This window comes from Heterodontus francisci, chromosome 1 (genome assembly GCF_036365525.1).
Source record: "Heterodontus francisci isolate sHetFra1 chromosome 1, sHetFra1.hap1, whole genome shotgun sequence".
Classification (NCBI taxonomy): Eukaryota; Metazoa; Chordata; class Chondrichthyes; order Heterodontiformes; family Heterodontidae; genus Heterodontus; species Heterodontus francisci.
The window spans coordinates 172126084-172142771 of NC_090371.1; the positions used below are offsets into that span (position 1 = coordinate 172126084).

A 16688-nucleotide genomic window follows, 5' to 3' on the forward strand; every position below is an offset into this window, starting at 1 on the left:
AGGTGTAAAAATTAAGAGCCACAGTCACTATGAGGGCCACAGGCATGGCATGTCCACCGAAGCCCATGGGCTGTAGGTCATCGTTGAGCTGGGCACAGAGATGCGTCACCGCCTCTCTCGACATCTGCAGTCGCCTCTGACACTGGCACTCAAACATCTGCAAGTCAGACATATGGGACCTGCAGATGCGCGGCGATCTATGGTGGCGAGCTCTCCTTGGGGGTTGCTGCTGCTCGTGACCGGGGGCATCAACGTGGACTGCAACTGCGCATATGGATCCTCATGACAAGTGGAACAATGTATATGGGGTGAAACATCTCCATCTCCAAGTTGTAATTAAACTCGGGTACTTTGAAGAAGTGAAGGAATCAACAGGGCAGAGATGGATGTTGACTAGTACATCAGGGGCTTTCATTCATCAACTATGTAGCGTGGCATGGCATTGTCCATCTTAGCTCCCACTAAGAGCGGCACAGCATGACCACATTCAGATTGTAACAGCTGCATTCATTAGCCCACCAGCCAGATATTGAACATGCTGTGCCCCGAGCCAAGCTGTTCCAGTGCAGCTACAAAACTGGCATAGACATGGCAATGTGGAAAATTGCCCAAGAATGTCCTGTATACAAAAAGCAGGGTAAATCCACTAAGGCCAATTACCGCCCCAGTCTACTCTCGATCATCAGTAAAGTGATGGAAGGCGTCATTGACAGTGCTATCAAGCAGCACTTACTCAGCAATAACCTGCTCAGTGACGCTCAGTTTGGGTTCTGCCAGGGCCACTCAGCTCCTGACCTCATTACGGCCTTGGTTCAAACATGGACAAAAGAGCTGAACTCAAGAGGTGAGGTGAGAGTGACTGCCCTTGACATCAAGGCAGCATTTGACCGAGTATGGCATCAAGGAGTCCTGGCAAAACTGGAGTCAATGGGAATCAGGGGAAAACGCTCCGCTGGTTGGAATCATTCTTAGCACAAAGGAAGATGGTTGTGTTTGTTGGAGGTCAATCATCACAGCTCCAGGACATGTCTGCAGGAGTTCCTCAGGGTAGTGTCCTAGGCCCAATCATCTTCAGCTGCTTCATCAATGACCTTCCCTCCATCATAAGGTCAGAAGTGGGGATGTTCGCTGATGATTGCACAATTTTCAGCACCATTAGCGACTCCTCAGATACTGAAGCAGTCTGTGTAGAAATGCAGCAAGACCTGGACAATATCCAGGCTTGGGCTGATAAGTGGCAAGTAACATTCGTGCCACACTAGTGCCAGGCAATGACCATCTCCAACAAGACAGAGCGAATCGAACCATCTACCCTTGGCATTCAATGCCATTACAATCGCTGAATCCCCCATTAACAACATCCTGGGGGTTACCATTGACCAGAAATTGAACTGGAGTCGCCATATAAATACCATGGCTATGAGAACAGGTCAGAGGCTAGGAATCCTGTGGTGAGTAACTCACCTCCTGACTCCCCAAAGTCTGTCCACCATCTACAAAGCACAAATCAGGAATGTGATGGAATACTCTCCACTTGCCTGGATGGGCGCAGCTCCAACACTCAAGAAGCTCGACACCATCTCGGACAAAGCAGCCCGCTTGATTGGTACTCCGGCCACAAACATTCACTCCCTCCACCACCAACGCACAATGGCAGCAGTGTGTACCATCTACAAGATGCACCAAGGCTACTCCGGCAGAACCTTCCAAACCCCCGATCTCTACCAACTCGAAGGACAAGGGCAGCAGGTGCATGGGAACACCACCACCTGCAAGGTCCCCTCCAAGCCACAAACCATTCTGACTTGGAACTATAATCGCCATTCCTTCACTGCTGCTAGGTCAAAATCCTGGAACTCCCTTCCTAATAGCACTGTGCGTGTACCTACCCCACATGAACTGCAGCAGTTCAAGAATGCAGCTCACCACCACCTTTTCATGGGCAATTAGGGATGGGCAATAAACACTGGCCTGGCCAGTGACGCTCACATCCCATGAAACAAATGCACACACAGGGTGACTGGAGTGCCATTGCTCCTTTACTCACACAAACAATGGAGCAGAGCGGCCACCCTTAACGGAAGCAGCACCTCCCTTCCTGTCTGCAAAGTTATGCCCCCAGTAATACCATTCCCCCTCCCTTCAGGCCTGCAGAGCTGTGCCCCTAGTAATACCATCCCCCCCACCTCCCTTTCCCTGCAGAGTTGTGCCCCGGGTAAGGTCATACCCCCTCCCACCTCTGTACACTCATGCAGAGTTCAGACCCGTCTTGCAAGACTTACCGGCACTGTCTCCGAAAACTAATAATTCTGCTGTCCCACCGGCTTTCTATATTCGTGAATGAGACGGCACAGGAGAGTCACTCGTTCACAGAAAAATGCGGAACTGTGTTCTGAGGCAATGGGATGCATAATGAGGCAAGCTAATTAGAGCTTTGCATATTTAAATTGGGGTGCTGCCGCCGCCGATAAAATGGGGTGGGGCCTTCCCGGCATTGGGAAGCAGGACGGGCCTCTCCCTGAAGTATTGTCTGGGCACCCCCCACTTTGCCACAACCCCCGATGTCGGGGGGCTCAAAAAAGTCAGCCCATAGAGTCATTTATTTACAACACTGATGGTGGCCATTCGGCCCATCAAGTCCATGCCTGCTCTCCATGGAGCAATGCTGTCAAGTCACACTCCCCGGCTTGATCCCCGTTCCCCTGCAAGTCTATTTCTCTCAAGTGGCCATCCAACTAGCTCTTGAAGTCATTGATTGTCTTCACTTCCACCCACCCTTGTGGGCAGTGAGTTCTAAGTCATTACCACCCGCTGCATTAAAAAAAAATGCTTCCTCATATTCCACGTTTCTTTGAATCTGTGTCCCCTACTCCTTGTATCATTTGGTAATGGGAACAGTTTCTCCTTGTCTAACTCAGCTAAGCTGGTCATATCTTGCAAACTTCTATGAAATCTCCCCTCAATCTCCTTTGTTCGAAGGAGAACACACCCAGCTTCTCCAACCTAACCTTGGAAATAAAATCCTCCATCCCTGGAACCATTCTGGTAAATTTCCTATGTACACACTCAAGGGCCCTCACATCCTTCCTAAAGTGTGGTGACCAGAACTGGACGCAACACTCCAATTGGGGCTTAACCAGAGCTTTATAAAGGTTCAGCATAACTTCCCTGCTTTTGTACTCAATAGCTCTATTTATAAAGCCCAAGATACCATATGCTTTACTAACCACTCTCTCAATATGTCCTTCCACCTTCAAAGATCTATGCACACGTAAACCCCAGGCCCTCTGTTCCTGCTATTAGAACTATGCCATTAAGTATATATTGCATCTCCCTATTCCTTCTGCCAAAATGCATAATCTCACACTTGTTAGTATTAAATTCCATCTGCCACTTCTCTGTCCATTCTGGTAGCCTATGTCCTGTAGCAGGCGATTCATATCATCCTCACTGTTTCCCTCACCTCCAAGTTTGGCGTTGTCAGCAAATTTTGAGATTCTACTCTGTATTCCAAGATACAAGTCATTTATATACAGCAAAAAAAAAAGCAATGGTCCTAGCACTGACCCTTGGGGAACACCACTGTCTACCATCCTCCAGTCTGAAAAGCAACCATTTACTGCGAATCGCTGTTTTCAGTCCTTAAGACAATGTTTTATCGAAATGGACACTGACCCTCCTATTCCATGAGCCTCAATTTTGTTAACCAGCCTTTTATGTGATACCTTATCAAATGCTTTCTTAAAATCCATATCAACATCCACTGCATTCCCTTCATTAACCTTCTCTGTTTCTTCAAAGAATTCAATTATATTAGTCAAGCATGATCTGCCTTTTACAAATCCATGCTGGCTATCTTTAACTAACTCAAACCTCTATAAGTGTCTATTGATATTGTCCCTGATTATTGTTTCTAAAACTTTATCCATCAGTGATGATAAATTAACTGGCCTCTAGTTGCTAGAGGCTGTGTTCTCGCACCCACACTTTTTGGGATTTTCTTCTCCCTGCTGCTTTCACATGCGTTCAAATCCTCTGAAGAAGGAATTTTCCTCCACACAAGATCAGGGGGCAAGTTGTTCAACCTTGCCCGTCTAAGAGCGAAGTCCAAAGTACGGAAAGTCCTCATCAGAGAACTCCTCTTTGCTGACGATGCTGCTTTAACATCTCACACTGAAGAGTGCCTGCAGAGTGTCATCGACAGGATTGCGTCTGCCTGCAATGAATTTGGCCTAACCATCAGCCTCAAGAAAACGAACATCATGGGGCAGGACGTCAGAAATGCTCCATCCATCAATATTAGCGACCACGCTCTGGAAGTGGTTCAAGAGTTCACCTACCTAGGCTCAACTATCACCAGTAACCTGTCTCTAGATGCAGAAATCAACAAGCGCATGGGTAAGGCTTCCACTGCTATGTCCAGACTGGCCAAGAGAGTGTGGGAAAATGGCACACTGACACAGAACACAAAAGTCCGAGTGTATCAGGCCTGTGTCCTCAGTACCTTGCTCTACGGCAGCGAGGCCTGGACAACGTATGTCAGCCAAGAGCGACGTCTCAATTCATTCCATCTTCGCTGCCTTCGGAGAATACTTGGCATCAGGTGGCAGGACTATATCTCCAACACAGAAGTCCTTGAAGCGGCCAACACCCCCAGCTTATACACACTACTGAGTCAGCGGCGCTTGAGATGGCTTGGCCATGTGAGCCGTATGGAAGATGGCAGGATCCCCAAGGACACATTGTACAGCGAGCTCGCCACTGGTATCAGACCCACCGGCCGTCCATGTCTCCGCTATAAAGACGTCTGCAAACGCGACATGAAATCGTGTGACATTGATCACAAGTCGTGGGAGTCAGTTGCCAGCATTCGCCAGAGCTGGCGGGCGGCCATAAAGACAGGGCTAAATTGTGGCGAGTCGAAGAGACTTAGTAGTTGGCAGGAAAAAAGACAGAGGCGCAAGGGGAGAGCCAACTGTGCAACAGCCCCGACAAACAAATTTCTCTGCAGCACCTGTGGAAGAGCCTGTCACTCCAGAATTGGCCTTTATAGCCACTCCAGGCGCTGCTCCACAAACCACTGACCACCTCCAGGCACATATCCATTGTCTCTCGAGATAAGGAGGCCCAAAAGAAAAAAAAGAAGTTGCTAGAACTGTCCTTACACCCTTTCTTGAATAAGGGCTTCACATTTGCCAGTCTCCAATCCTCTGGCACCTCTCCCATATGCAGGGAACATTGGAAGATTATGGCAAGCCCTCCCACAATTTCCATCTCCACTTGCTTTAGCAACCTGGGATGCAAACCATCTGGATCAGGTGACTTATATACCGTAATCATAGCCAACCTTTTTAGTACCTCCCCCTCTCAATTTTTATCCTATCTATTGCCTCCACTCTTTGCTTCTACCAATGTTTTGTCAGCCTCCATTTCCCCAGTGAACAATGACACAAAGTACTTATTAAAGTATATTAGCCTTCCCCGTGCCTCTAAGCATACATCACCCTCTCTCTCCCTAATTTGTCCATGTGCCTATTAATTTTGTCCTCAATTATTGTTCCTAGATGTTTCTCCACCACTGAAGTTGAACTGACTGGCCTGTAGTTACTGGGCTTATCTTTACACCCTTCCTTGAACAAGGGTGTAACATTTGCAATTCTCCAGTCCTGAGGCACCACCCGAGTCCAAGGAAGACTGGAAAATTATGGTCAGTGCTTCCGCAGTTTCCACTCTCACTTCCCTCAGTATCCTTGGATGCATCTCATCCGGTCCTGGTGTTTTATCAACTTTAAGTATAGACAGACTATCTAATACCACCTCATCAACTTTAAATCCTTCTAGTGTATTAATTACTTCCTCTTTCACTGTGGCTTGGGTAGCATCTTCTTCCTTAGTAAATACAGAAGCAATGTATTTATTTAGCACCTCAGCTATTCCCCCTGCCTCCATGTGTAAATCCCCTTTTTGGTCGATAATCAGCCCTACTCCACTTTTTAACCACCTTTCTATTATTTATATGCCTGTAGAAGACTTTGGGATTCCCTTTTATGTTAGCCACCAGTCTCTTTTCATACTCCCTCTTTGCTTTTCTTATCTGCCTCTTCACTTCCCCTCGGAACCTTCTATATTCAGCCTGGTTCTCTATTGTCTTATCCACCTGACATCTGTCATAGCACACTTTTTGTTCTTCACCTTAATCTCTTTCTCTGGTCATCCAGGGAGCTCTGGATTTGTTTGCCCTACCTTTCCCCTTCGAGGAAATATACTTAACTGTGCCCAACCTATCTCTTCCTTGAAGGTAGCCATTGCTCATCGACCGTTTGTCCTGCCAACCTCTGATTCCAATTTATTCGGCCCAGATCCATTGTTACCTCATTGAAGTCGACTTTTTTTTTTATATCGAGATACAGCACTGAAACAGGCCCTTCGGCCCACCGAGTCTGTGCCGACCAACAACCACCCATTTATACTAACCCTACAGTAATCCCATATTCCCCATCACCTACCTACACTAGGGGCAATTTACAATGGCCAATTTACCTATCACCTGCAAGTCTTTGGCTGTGGGAGGAAACCGGAACACCCGGGGAAAACCCACGCAGACACAGGGAGAACTTGCAAACTCCACACAGGCAGTACCCAGAATCGAACCCGGGTTCCTGGAGCTGTGAGGCTGCGGTGCTAACCACTGCGCCACTGTGCCGCCCTAACTTTCTCCAGTTAATTATTCTTACTCTAGATTGTTCTTTGTATCATAAGGTTCAGGTTGGCTGTGGAAAAGGACAATGATCACTGTCTTCTAAATGTTCTCCTACTGATAATTGATTCACTTGGCCCACCTCATTCCCAAGAACCAGGTCCAGCAGTGCCTCCCCTCTCGTTGGATTGGAAACATACTGCTATAGAAAATTTTCCTGAACACACTCTAGGAACTCTTGCCCCTCTGCCCTTTACACTACTACTATCCTAGTCTATATGCAGATAATTAAAGTCCCCCATTTATAACTACTGTATAATTCTTGCACCTAATTTCCTTGCAAATTTGTTCCTCTATATCCTTTCTACTAGTTGGTAGCCTATAGACTACATTGAGTAATGTAATTGCATTTTTTTTGCTCCTTGGCTCTAGCCAAATAGATTCTGTCCTCGAACCCTCGGAGATACCTTCTCTCCAGCACTGTAATGCTCTCCTTAATCAATACTGTCACTCCTCCCCCATTTTTTCCTTTACTATCTTTCCTGAAAACCTTTTAATACACATTTTAATTCAAGTCTGAAATTATTTTTTAAAACGGTTTGCACAGTCTGAGTTTCACTGCATTGCAAATATTTTTCCCCAAAAGCACCTTTAATAAAATTTAGGAAAGGATTAAAACTTAAGTAACTGAACAAATGCAATTTCACACAAAACACAGTGGATTAGCTCTATTTAGCTATTGGATATAATTTACGCACCTTGTTTGAGAAAGGAAATTTAGATGGTTCTGTTGTACTAGGTGTTTGGATAGCAGTTAGCGGAGGTGGCCACGAATGCGTCATTTCCTGTCAAAACAAGTCAACGGTAAGGTTATTTCCATCCTAAGTAATAGAACAAGTTAATTCGATGTTAGAGACTGCAACATAAAGGTAAATATACAGATGAAGCAGTCCATGTCCATATGCAGCAAGACCTGAATACCATTCGGGCTTGGACCGATACGTGGCAAGTTATATTCGCGCTACACAAGTGCCAGGCAATGACCATCTCCAATAAGAGGGAATGCAACCATCTCCCCTTGACATTCAATGGCAATACGATCACTGAATCTGCCACTATCATCCTGGGGGTTATCATTGACGAGAAACAGAACTGGACCAACCATAATTACTGTGGCTACAAGAGCAGGTCAAAGACTGAGAATTCTGTGGCAAGGAACTCACCTCCTGACTCCCCAAAGCCTGTCCACCATCTACAAGGCACAAGTCAGGAATGTGATGGAATACTCTCCACTTGCCTGGATGGGTGCAGCTCCAACAACACTCAAGAAGCTCGACATCACACAGGACAAAGCAGACTGCTTGACTGGCATCCTATCCACCACCTTCACCAGTCACTCCCTCCACCAAAGGCACACAGTGGCAGCAGTTTGCACCATTTACAAGATGCAACTTGCCAAGGCTCCTTCGACAGCACCTTCCAAACACGTGACCTCTACCAACTAGAAGGACAAGGGCAGCCGATGCATGGGAACACCACCACTTCCAAGTTCCCCTCCAAGCCACACATCATCCTGACTTGGAACTATATCGCCATTCCTTCACTGTCGCTGGGTCAAAATCCTTTCCTAACAGCACTGTTGGTGCACCTACACCCCAAGGAATTTGAGACACAAACAGATCAGCCATGATCTTATTGAATGGTGGAGCAGGCTAGAGGGACCAAATGGCCTACTTTTGTTCCCAATATGTTCCTAAGGGCTGCAGCGGTTTACCACCACCTTCTGAAGGGCAATTAGGGATGGGCAATAAATGCTGGCCTAGCCAGCGACACCCTAGCCAGCGACACCTGTGAAAGAATTAAAAAAAAGACATGCTCTAGTGATAAAAGAGAGAGAGAGAAAGAAAACACTGCGGGAGCAGAGCCAAGGGGGGGGATGGATGGTAAAAAAAAATCGTCGAAAAGTGACATCAGAGTGACATCACATTCAACAGTGGGAGCAGGGAAACAGAAAGCAGCTGGGGTCAGTATTCAGGTAAGCTTTTAATTTAATTGAAATCAAATATAGAGTAGGACTTGATCTATTTATTAGTGTATAAACTAAAAAGTAAAGCAGATTAAAAACTAAAGACCAATCGGAAATTTAAAAAACAAATTAAAATCTAATTAAATAAAATAGATATGCACGGCCTGGCGATGTGTTGTACCAGCATGATGTGGGAGCTGGTGGACCCCATTGTGGTTCCTACTGACCACATCTGTAGCAAGTGTTGGGTGCTCGAGGAACTTCGATTCAGAGTTGATGAGCTGGAGTCTGAGCTTCGGACACTGCGACACATCGGATGGGGGGGGGGGCGAAGAGTTACCGGGACACTGTGTTTTAGGTGACAGTCACACCCCTTAGATTAACTACCTTGAATTCAGCCAGTGGTCAGGGACAGGAGAGTGTGACTATGAGTGAGGCAGTTAGAGGGATCCAGGAGGTAGTGCTGCAGAAGCCTCAGCCCTTGTCCTTGTCCAACAGGTTCAAGATTCTTACTCCGTGTGTGGACGAGAGCAGGGACTGTAGGGAGGATGAGCAAACTGACCACAGCACTGTGGTACAGGGAGCCATTCAAGTGGGCGAGAGAAGAGAAATGTAGTCGTAATCGGGGATAGTATAGTCAGGGGCATAGACACTGCTCTCTGTGGCTAGGATTGTGAGTCCAGAAGGCTGTGTTGCCTACCTGGTGCCAGGGTTCAGGATATCTCATCTGGGCTGAAGAGGAACTTGGAGTGGGAGGGGAAGATCCAGTTGTTGTGGTTCACGTAGGTACCAACGATATAGGTAGAATGAGGATAGAAGTTCTGCTGATGGAACATGAGCAGCTCGGGGGTAAATTAAAAAGCAGAACCAACAAGGTAATAATCTCTGGATTACTACCTGAGCCATGAGCTAATTGGCACAGGGTCAATAAGATTAAAGAGGTAAATGCCTGGCTCAAAGATTGATGTGGGAGAAATGGGTTTGAATTCATGGAACATTGGCACCAGTAGTGGGGAAGGAGGGAGCTGTTCCGATGGGACGGGCCCCACCTGAATCATGCTGGGACCAGAGTCCTGGAGAATTGCATAACTAGGGCCGTAGATAGGGCTTTAAACTAAATAGTGGGTGGGGGCGGGGGGGGGGGGGGGGGGGGGGGGGGTTCAGTTGCATGGAAAATTAGGAAGTCAAAGTTAAAGTTAAAGGAGAAGGTAGGAGTACAAGTTAGTGATGAGGCTGATTGTTACCAGAAAATAAAAGGAAGGGACAGAACGTGTGAACGTCATATTACACCAAGGAATCGTACAAGAGTAGGGAAATTTGATAATAGAACAAACTTAAAAGGCTTTGTACCTGAATGCAAGAAGCATTCAGAATAAAATAAATGAGTTAACAGCGCAAATAGAGACGAATGGGTATGATTTAGTGGCGATTACTGAGACGTGGTTGCAGGGAAGCCAGGTTTGGGAATTGAATATCCAACGGTACTCAGTATTTCAGGACGACAGGCAGGAAGGAAAAGGAGGAGGTGTAGCTTTGTTAGTAAAGGAAGAGATCAGCGCTGTAGTGAGAAATGATAAAGACACTGGAGGTCAAGACGTAGAATCAGTCTGGGTAGAAATAAGAAATACCAAGGGGAAGAAGTCCCTGGTGGGAGTAATCTATAGGCCCCCCAAACAGTAGTTCCACAGTGGGGCACAGTAAAAACCAGGAAATACTGAGGGCTTGTAAGAAAGGTACAGCAATAATCATGGGTGATTTTAATATTCATATAGGGGCGGCGCAGTGGCTAGAACCGCAGCCTCACAGCTCCAGCGACCCGAGTTCAGTTCTGGGTACTGCCTGTGTGGAGTTTGCAAGTTCTCTCTGTGACCGCGTGGGTTTCCTCCGGGTGCTCCGGTTTCCTCCCACGTGCCAAAGACTTGTGGGTTTATAGGTAAATTGGCCCTTGTAAAAATTGCCCCTAGTGTAGGTAGGTGGTAGGAGAATTGAGGGAAGGTGGGGATGTGAGAGGGAAAAAAAGTGGGATTCATGTAGGATCAGTATAAATGGGTGGTTGAAGGTCGGCGTGGACTCATTGGGCCGAAGGGCCGGTTTCAGTGCTGTATCTCTCTAGACTGGATTAATCAAATTGGCAAGGGTAGCCTCAAGGGAGAATTCATTGAATGCATTAGAGATTGTTTTTTGGAGTAATATGTTGTGGAACCAACCAGGGAGCAGGCTATTCTAGATTTGGTATTGTGTAATGAGGTGGGATTAATTAATGATCTCATAGTTAAGGATCCGCTGGGGAAGAGGATTTCAAATTCAGTTTGAGGGTGAGAAACTGGAGTCCCACACTAGTGTTCTGGAGTTAAACAAAGGTAATTACATAGGCATGAGGACAGATTTGGCCCTAGTGGACTGGGCAGGAAGACTACAAGGTAGGACAGTTGGTGAGCAGTGGCGGATGTTTAAGGAGATATTCAATTCCTCCCAACTAAAATATATTTCCGAGAGGAAAAAAACATCCTTGGCTGAGCAAGGAAGTTAAAGATAACAAAGACAAAAACTATGGAGCGCCATGTTGCAAAGGCCAGTGGCAGGCTGGAAGATTGGGAAACTTTTAAAGATTAACAAAGGGTTACTAAAAAAGTAATAAGAGCAAAGGTAAATTATGGAAGAAAAATAGTGCAAAATATAAAAATGGATAGCAAAAGCTTCTGTAAATATATAAAAGAGAAGAGAGTAGCTAAAGTGAATGTTGGTCCCTTGGAGGATGAGACTGGGGAGTTAATAGAGGGGAACATAGAAATGGCAGAGACACTAAATCAATATTTGGCCTCAGTTTGCACAGTGGAGGACACTAGTACTATCCCAATAGTAACAGGTAATGCAGGGGTTATAGAAAGGAAGGAACTTAGAACAATCATCACTCGGGAAAAAGTACTGAGCAAACTATTGGAATTGAAGTTAGACAAGTCCCCAGGGCCTTATGGCCTACATCCTAGAGTGTTAACGGAAGTGGCAGCAGAGATAGTTGATCCATTGGTTATAATATTCCAAAATTCCCTGGATGCGGGCAAGGTTCCAGTGGATTGGAAAAATGCTAATATAACACCCTTATTCAAAAAGGGAGGGAGGCAGAAAGTAGGAAACTATAGACCAGTTAGTTTAACATCTGTCGTTAGGAAATTGTTAGAATCCATTATTAAGGAAGTAATAACAGGACATTTAGAAAGTCAAAATGCAATCCATCAGAGTCAGCATGGTTTTATGAAGGGTAAAATCGTCATTGACTAACTTGCAAAAGTTCTTCAAAGATGTAACAAGTGGATAATGGAGATCCTGTAGATGTAGTATATCTGGACTTCCAGAAGGCATTTGATAAGGTGTCGCACAAAAGGTTAATACACAAGGTAAGATCACACAGGGTTAGCAGCAATTTATTGGCTTGGATAGAGGATTGGCTAATCAACAGAAAACAGAGAGTCGGGATAAATGGGTCTTTTTCTAGTTGGCAAGATGTAACTAGTGAGGTGCCACAGGGTTCGGTCCTCAGGCCCCAACTATTTACAATCTATATTAATGACTTGGATGCAGGAATAGAAGGTACTATAGCCAAATTTGCAGATGACACTAAAATAGGTGGGATAGTAAGTTGCAATAAAGAAATAAGAAATTTACAAATGGATAAGGACAGGTTAGGTGAATGGGCCAAAATTTGGCAGATGGAGTTTAATGTGAATAAGTGCGAGGTTATCCATTTTGGTCAGAAAAATAGAAAGGCAAATTATCTAAATGGAGAGAAACTTCAGAGTGCTTTGGTGCAGAGGGATCTGGGTATCCTCATGCATGAATCGCAGAAAACTAGTATGTAGGTACAGCAGGTAATAAGGAAGGCAAATGGAATTTTGGCATTTATTTCTAAAGGGAGAGAGTATAAAAGTAGGGAAGTGTTGCTGCAACTGCACAAGGCATTAGTGAGACCGCACCTGGAGTATTGCGTACAGTTTTGGTTCCCTTACTTGGAGAGATGTAATTGCACTGGGGGCAGTTCAGAGGAGGTTCATTAGATTGATTCCAGAGATGAGGGGTTTGTCTAATGAAGAAAGATTGAGCAGGTTAGGCCTTTACTCTCCAGAGTTTAGAAGAATGAGAGGAGATCTAATTGAGGTATATATGATGATTAAGGGGATTGAGAAAGTAGACGTAGAGAGGATGTTTCCTCTGGTGGGGCAATCTAGAATGAGAGGTCATAGTTTTAGGATAAGGGGTAGCAGATTTATAACAGAGATAAGGAGAAATTACTTCTCTCAAAGGGTCGTGAGTCTGTGGAATTCACTACCCCAGAGTGCAGTGGATGCCGGGACATTGAGTAAATTTGAGGAGATTTTTAATTAGTAATGGGTTGAAGGGTTATGGAGAACGGGTAGGAAAGTGGAGTTGAGGCCGAGATGAGATCAGCCATGATCGTATTGAATGGCGGAGTAGGCTCGAGGGGCTGAATTGCTACTCCTGCTCCTAGTTCTTATGTTCTTACAATACAGTGGGAACCTTCTTACGAATGCAATCAGGAACTCATTCAGCATTCCAGACATAAAACAAAGCAGTAGTGAAGGGGAATTTTATTAAAACTACACCGGAACTGAATATTTACAAGTTACTTAGCATACTTTACATTCCTTTCCGGCACCCCGAAAAACAAGCGGTCGACAGAAAGCCTGGTTAGAGTGCTTACGAATCACCTGTAAGCCTTCACGGCTGGCTAAGAGTGGTTTGGCAGAGGCCCGCTGGCTGGTTGTGCCTCTCACCCCTATTGGGTGTGGCTTGATTAGAAAGTGGTGAAAATATTGCAGAGCAACATACTGTTAGTGAAAAAAAAGACAAATAAAATTTTAACATTCCTCCATTGTAAGAAAACTTGTCAGAAAAGTAAAGAAATAGTCCACTCTTAATGCAAAGTTGCTTAAGTCAAATTGGGAGCATTAACTTCCCACTTTTCAGTTTCCTTACATGGCTTAATTCAAGATTATTAGATAATTTTTTTTTTAAGTTTAAAGCCCGATTTTGGATCAACAAACTTCATTTAAAATCCAAAAGCACCTGCATTGTGGCAACATTGTGCAAAATTACATCAAGAGTAAAGAAACTATACAATTTTATCTCCTATAAGATTAAAATTAGTTATTTACCATCATTGAACCCAATGGAAATGAAAAATTAGGAAGATGTATACACAACAGGCAGCTGAACCAATATCATCCAATTTAAATCAGAGGTGAAAATTGCCCCATTTGTATGGCAGCCTAATGGTTATGATATTGGACGAGAAACCCAAAAGGTCATGAGTTCAACTTCTATGACAGTGAGAAGTGAAAATGAATTCTGATACTTGTAAGCTAGCACTAATAAAAATAACCACGAAAGCTTTCAGATTAAAAAACAAACTAGTTTGCTAATGACCTTCAGGGAAGTGAGCTCTGCTAACCGTAGGGAGTGCCCAGAATGTCACTCAAGTTTTAAAGATCTGCTTGCTACCTCAAAGCAACTTACCACCATCATCTACATCCTGAGAACTGTTTTTTTAAAAAGGGACCATATATCTACATTTTCGAACAAAATCAATGACTAGATACATCATTTTTCATCAAGAGCCAAAATAGTTTTGTTACTTATTCAACCTACATCAGTTACCAGATACTGGAATGAATCAATGGTGATGAGACTAGATAGGGGCTTGTCAGACATGCTTCCCAATTAAAAGAGGAGTGCACCAGTGATGTGTTATGTCCATAAAACTGTTCAACCTGTACGCTGAAGCTATCTTCAGAGACATAGAAGATCTACCAGGTTGCAACATTGGTGGGTTAAACTTCAACTTGAGATATGCAGATGATGCTGCACTGATTGCAGAGTCAGAAGAGACACTACAGGAAATTGTGAACAAAGTGAATGCAAAGAGTGTGGATTAAGAATCAATGTGAAGACGACCAAGAAAATGGTGATAAGCAGACACCTAACTCCAGAAGTGAAAACTGAGGTAAATTGCCAAGTCCTAGAACAAGTGAAAAGGTTCACATACCTGCAGCAGGCTATCACAGACGATGGGAGATATGCTTGTAAGATCCAAAGGAAAATTGAGATAGCCAAGACCAGCTTTGTCAGAATGAAGGATGTGTTATCAAAGAAATTGAACCTGAACATTAGGAAAAGAATCCTGAGGTGCTACATTTTGTCATCTATGTTACATGCCTCGGAGACATACATCAGTAACCAGATATTAGAATGAATCAACGATGAAACTTGATAGGGGCTTGTCAGACAGCTTCCTAATTAAAAGAGGAGTGCACGAGTGATGTGTTATGTCCGTAAAACGGACACAGTGGCGCCGTGGTTAGCACCGCAGCCTCACAGCTCCAGCGACCCAGGTTCGGTTCTTGGTACTGCCTGTGTGGAGTTTGCAAGTTCTCCCTGTGACCGTGTGGGTTTCCTCCAGGTGCTCTGGTTTCCTCCCACAGCCAAAGACTTGCAGATTGATAGGTAAATTGGCCACTGCAAAAAAATTGCCTCCAGTGTAGGTAGGTGGTAGGAGAATTGAGGGAAGGTGGAGATGTGAGAGGGAAAAATATGATTAATGTAGGATTGGTATAAATGGGTGGTTGTTGGTCGGCGTGGACTCGGTGGGCCGAATGGCCTGTTTCGGTGCTGTATTTCTTTATGACTCTATGACATGGACAACAAACAAACAGACAATTAAGCTGAATACATTCGAGATGTGGACATTTAGGACGATGTTCTGCATATCCTACACAGACAGAAAGACTAATGACAAAGTGCTGGAAATGACTGGAGAAAACAGAAAATTCATGCATAATATCAAAGAAAGATGTAATCAAAATATTGTATCATTACAACAGAAGGTTAACAGAGACAATTATTGGAAGGAAAGATAGACGGGAAACAAAGGAGAAAATGGATGATGCATATAATGGACTGGATGCAGTTAACCTATGCAGAATGTATAAGGGCAGCACAGGTCAGACAGGTGGCGATGCATGGCAGTCAACCTTGTGGGAAGATGACACAAATGAACAAACAAACCAGATCAAGTGGCTTCAGATGGTCAGCTGCCATTAAATAAAAGTTGAATTATTACAAGGCTCCTAGAAAGTCTGAATAAATTAAACTTGTGCAGGCAACTTGTATTTTAACCAGTTCACTTTCATAAAGCTGGGGTCAAAAAGTAGAAAAATCATAACCTTTAGACTGCTCGTCACCATATTTCATGGACTGATGATATGGCACACTCATTTATTAAGGCAGAGAGGATTTTTAAAGTTAACACAAACATACGAATTAAGAGCAGGAGTAGGCCACACGGCCCCTCGAACCTGTTCCGCTATTCAACAAGATCATGGCTGATCAGATTGCAAGTTCAACTCCACATTTTGACCTACCCCCGGTAACCTTTCGCCCCCTTGTTTATCAAGAATCTACCTCTGTCTTAAAAATATTCAAAGACTCTGCTTCCCACCGCCTTTTGAGGAGGAGTTCCAAAGACTCATAACCCTCAGAGAAAAAATTTCTCATCTGTCTTAAATGGGCAACCCCTTATTTTTAAAAGTGACCCCTAGTTCTAGATTCTCCCACAAAAGGAAACATCCTTTTCACATCCACCCTGTCAAGACCCCTCAGGATCTTATATCTTTCAATCAATGTGAAAACATACTTAACATCGCTTTTTTTCTTGTGAAGTAACCATGCTAGTCTACAATGCATTTTTTTTTAAGATGAGAACCAAAATGAAGGGCAATCTTCCGGTTCAGATAGGTATAAAAGTTTGGGCCAAATGGGCGATCAGACGGCAAATTGTGCTCAAAATTCTGCTAGTTTTCCAAATTGATCTTATGGTTCAAATATCTGCTCAAACTCATTTGCATAACCACAAATGTAAAATCTCCCATGAATCAGTGCGGGGTAAATCAG

The 16688-nt window shown here is 44.4% G+C and overlaps 1 protein-coding gene across 4 annotated transcripts in view; it reads right to left on the reverse strand.

Annotated features, from left to right (window-relative positions):
* The window catches only part of LOC137373671 (AF4/FMR2 family member 1-like), a 187243-nt gene that overhangs the window by 64949 nt on the left and 105606 nt on the right, over positions 1 to 16688 (reverse strand). For all 4 annotated transcript variants that reach the window (XM_068038805.1, XM_068038796.1, XM_068038816.1 and 1 more), the window contains exon 5: positions 7456 to 7542. In XM_068038805.1, the coding sequence (XP_067894906.1) occupies positions 7456 to 7542 (87 nt within the window). The remainder of the gene's footprint in view (positions 1 to 7455; positions 7543 to 16688) is intronic.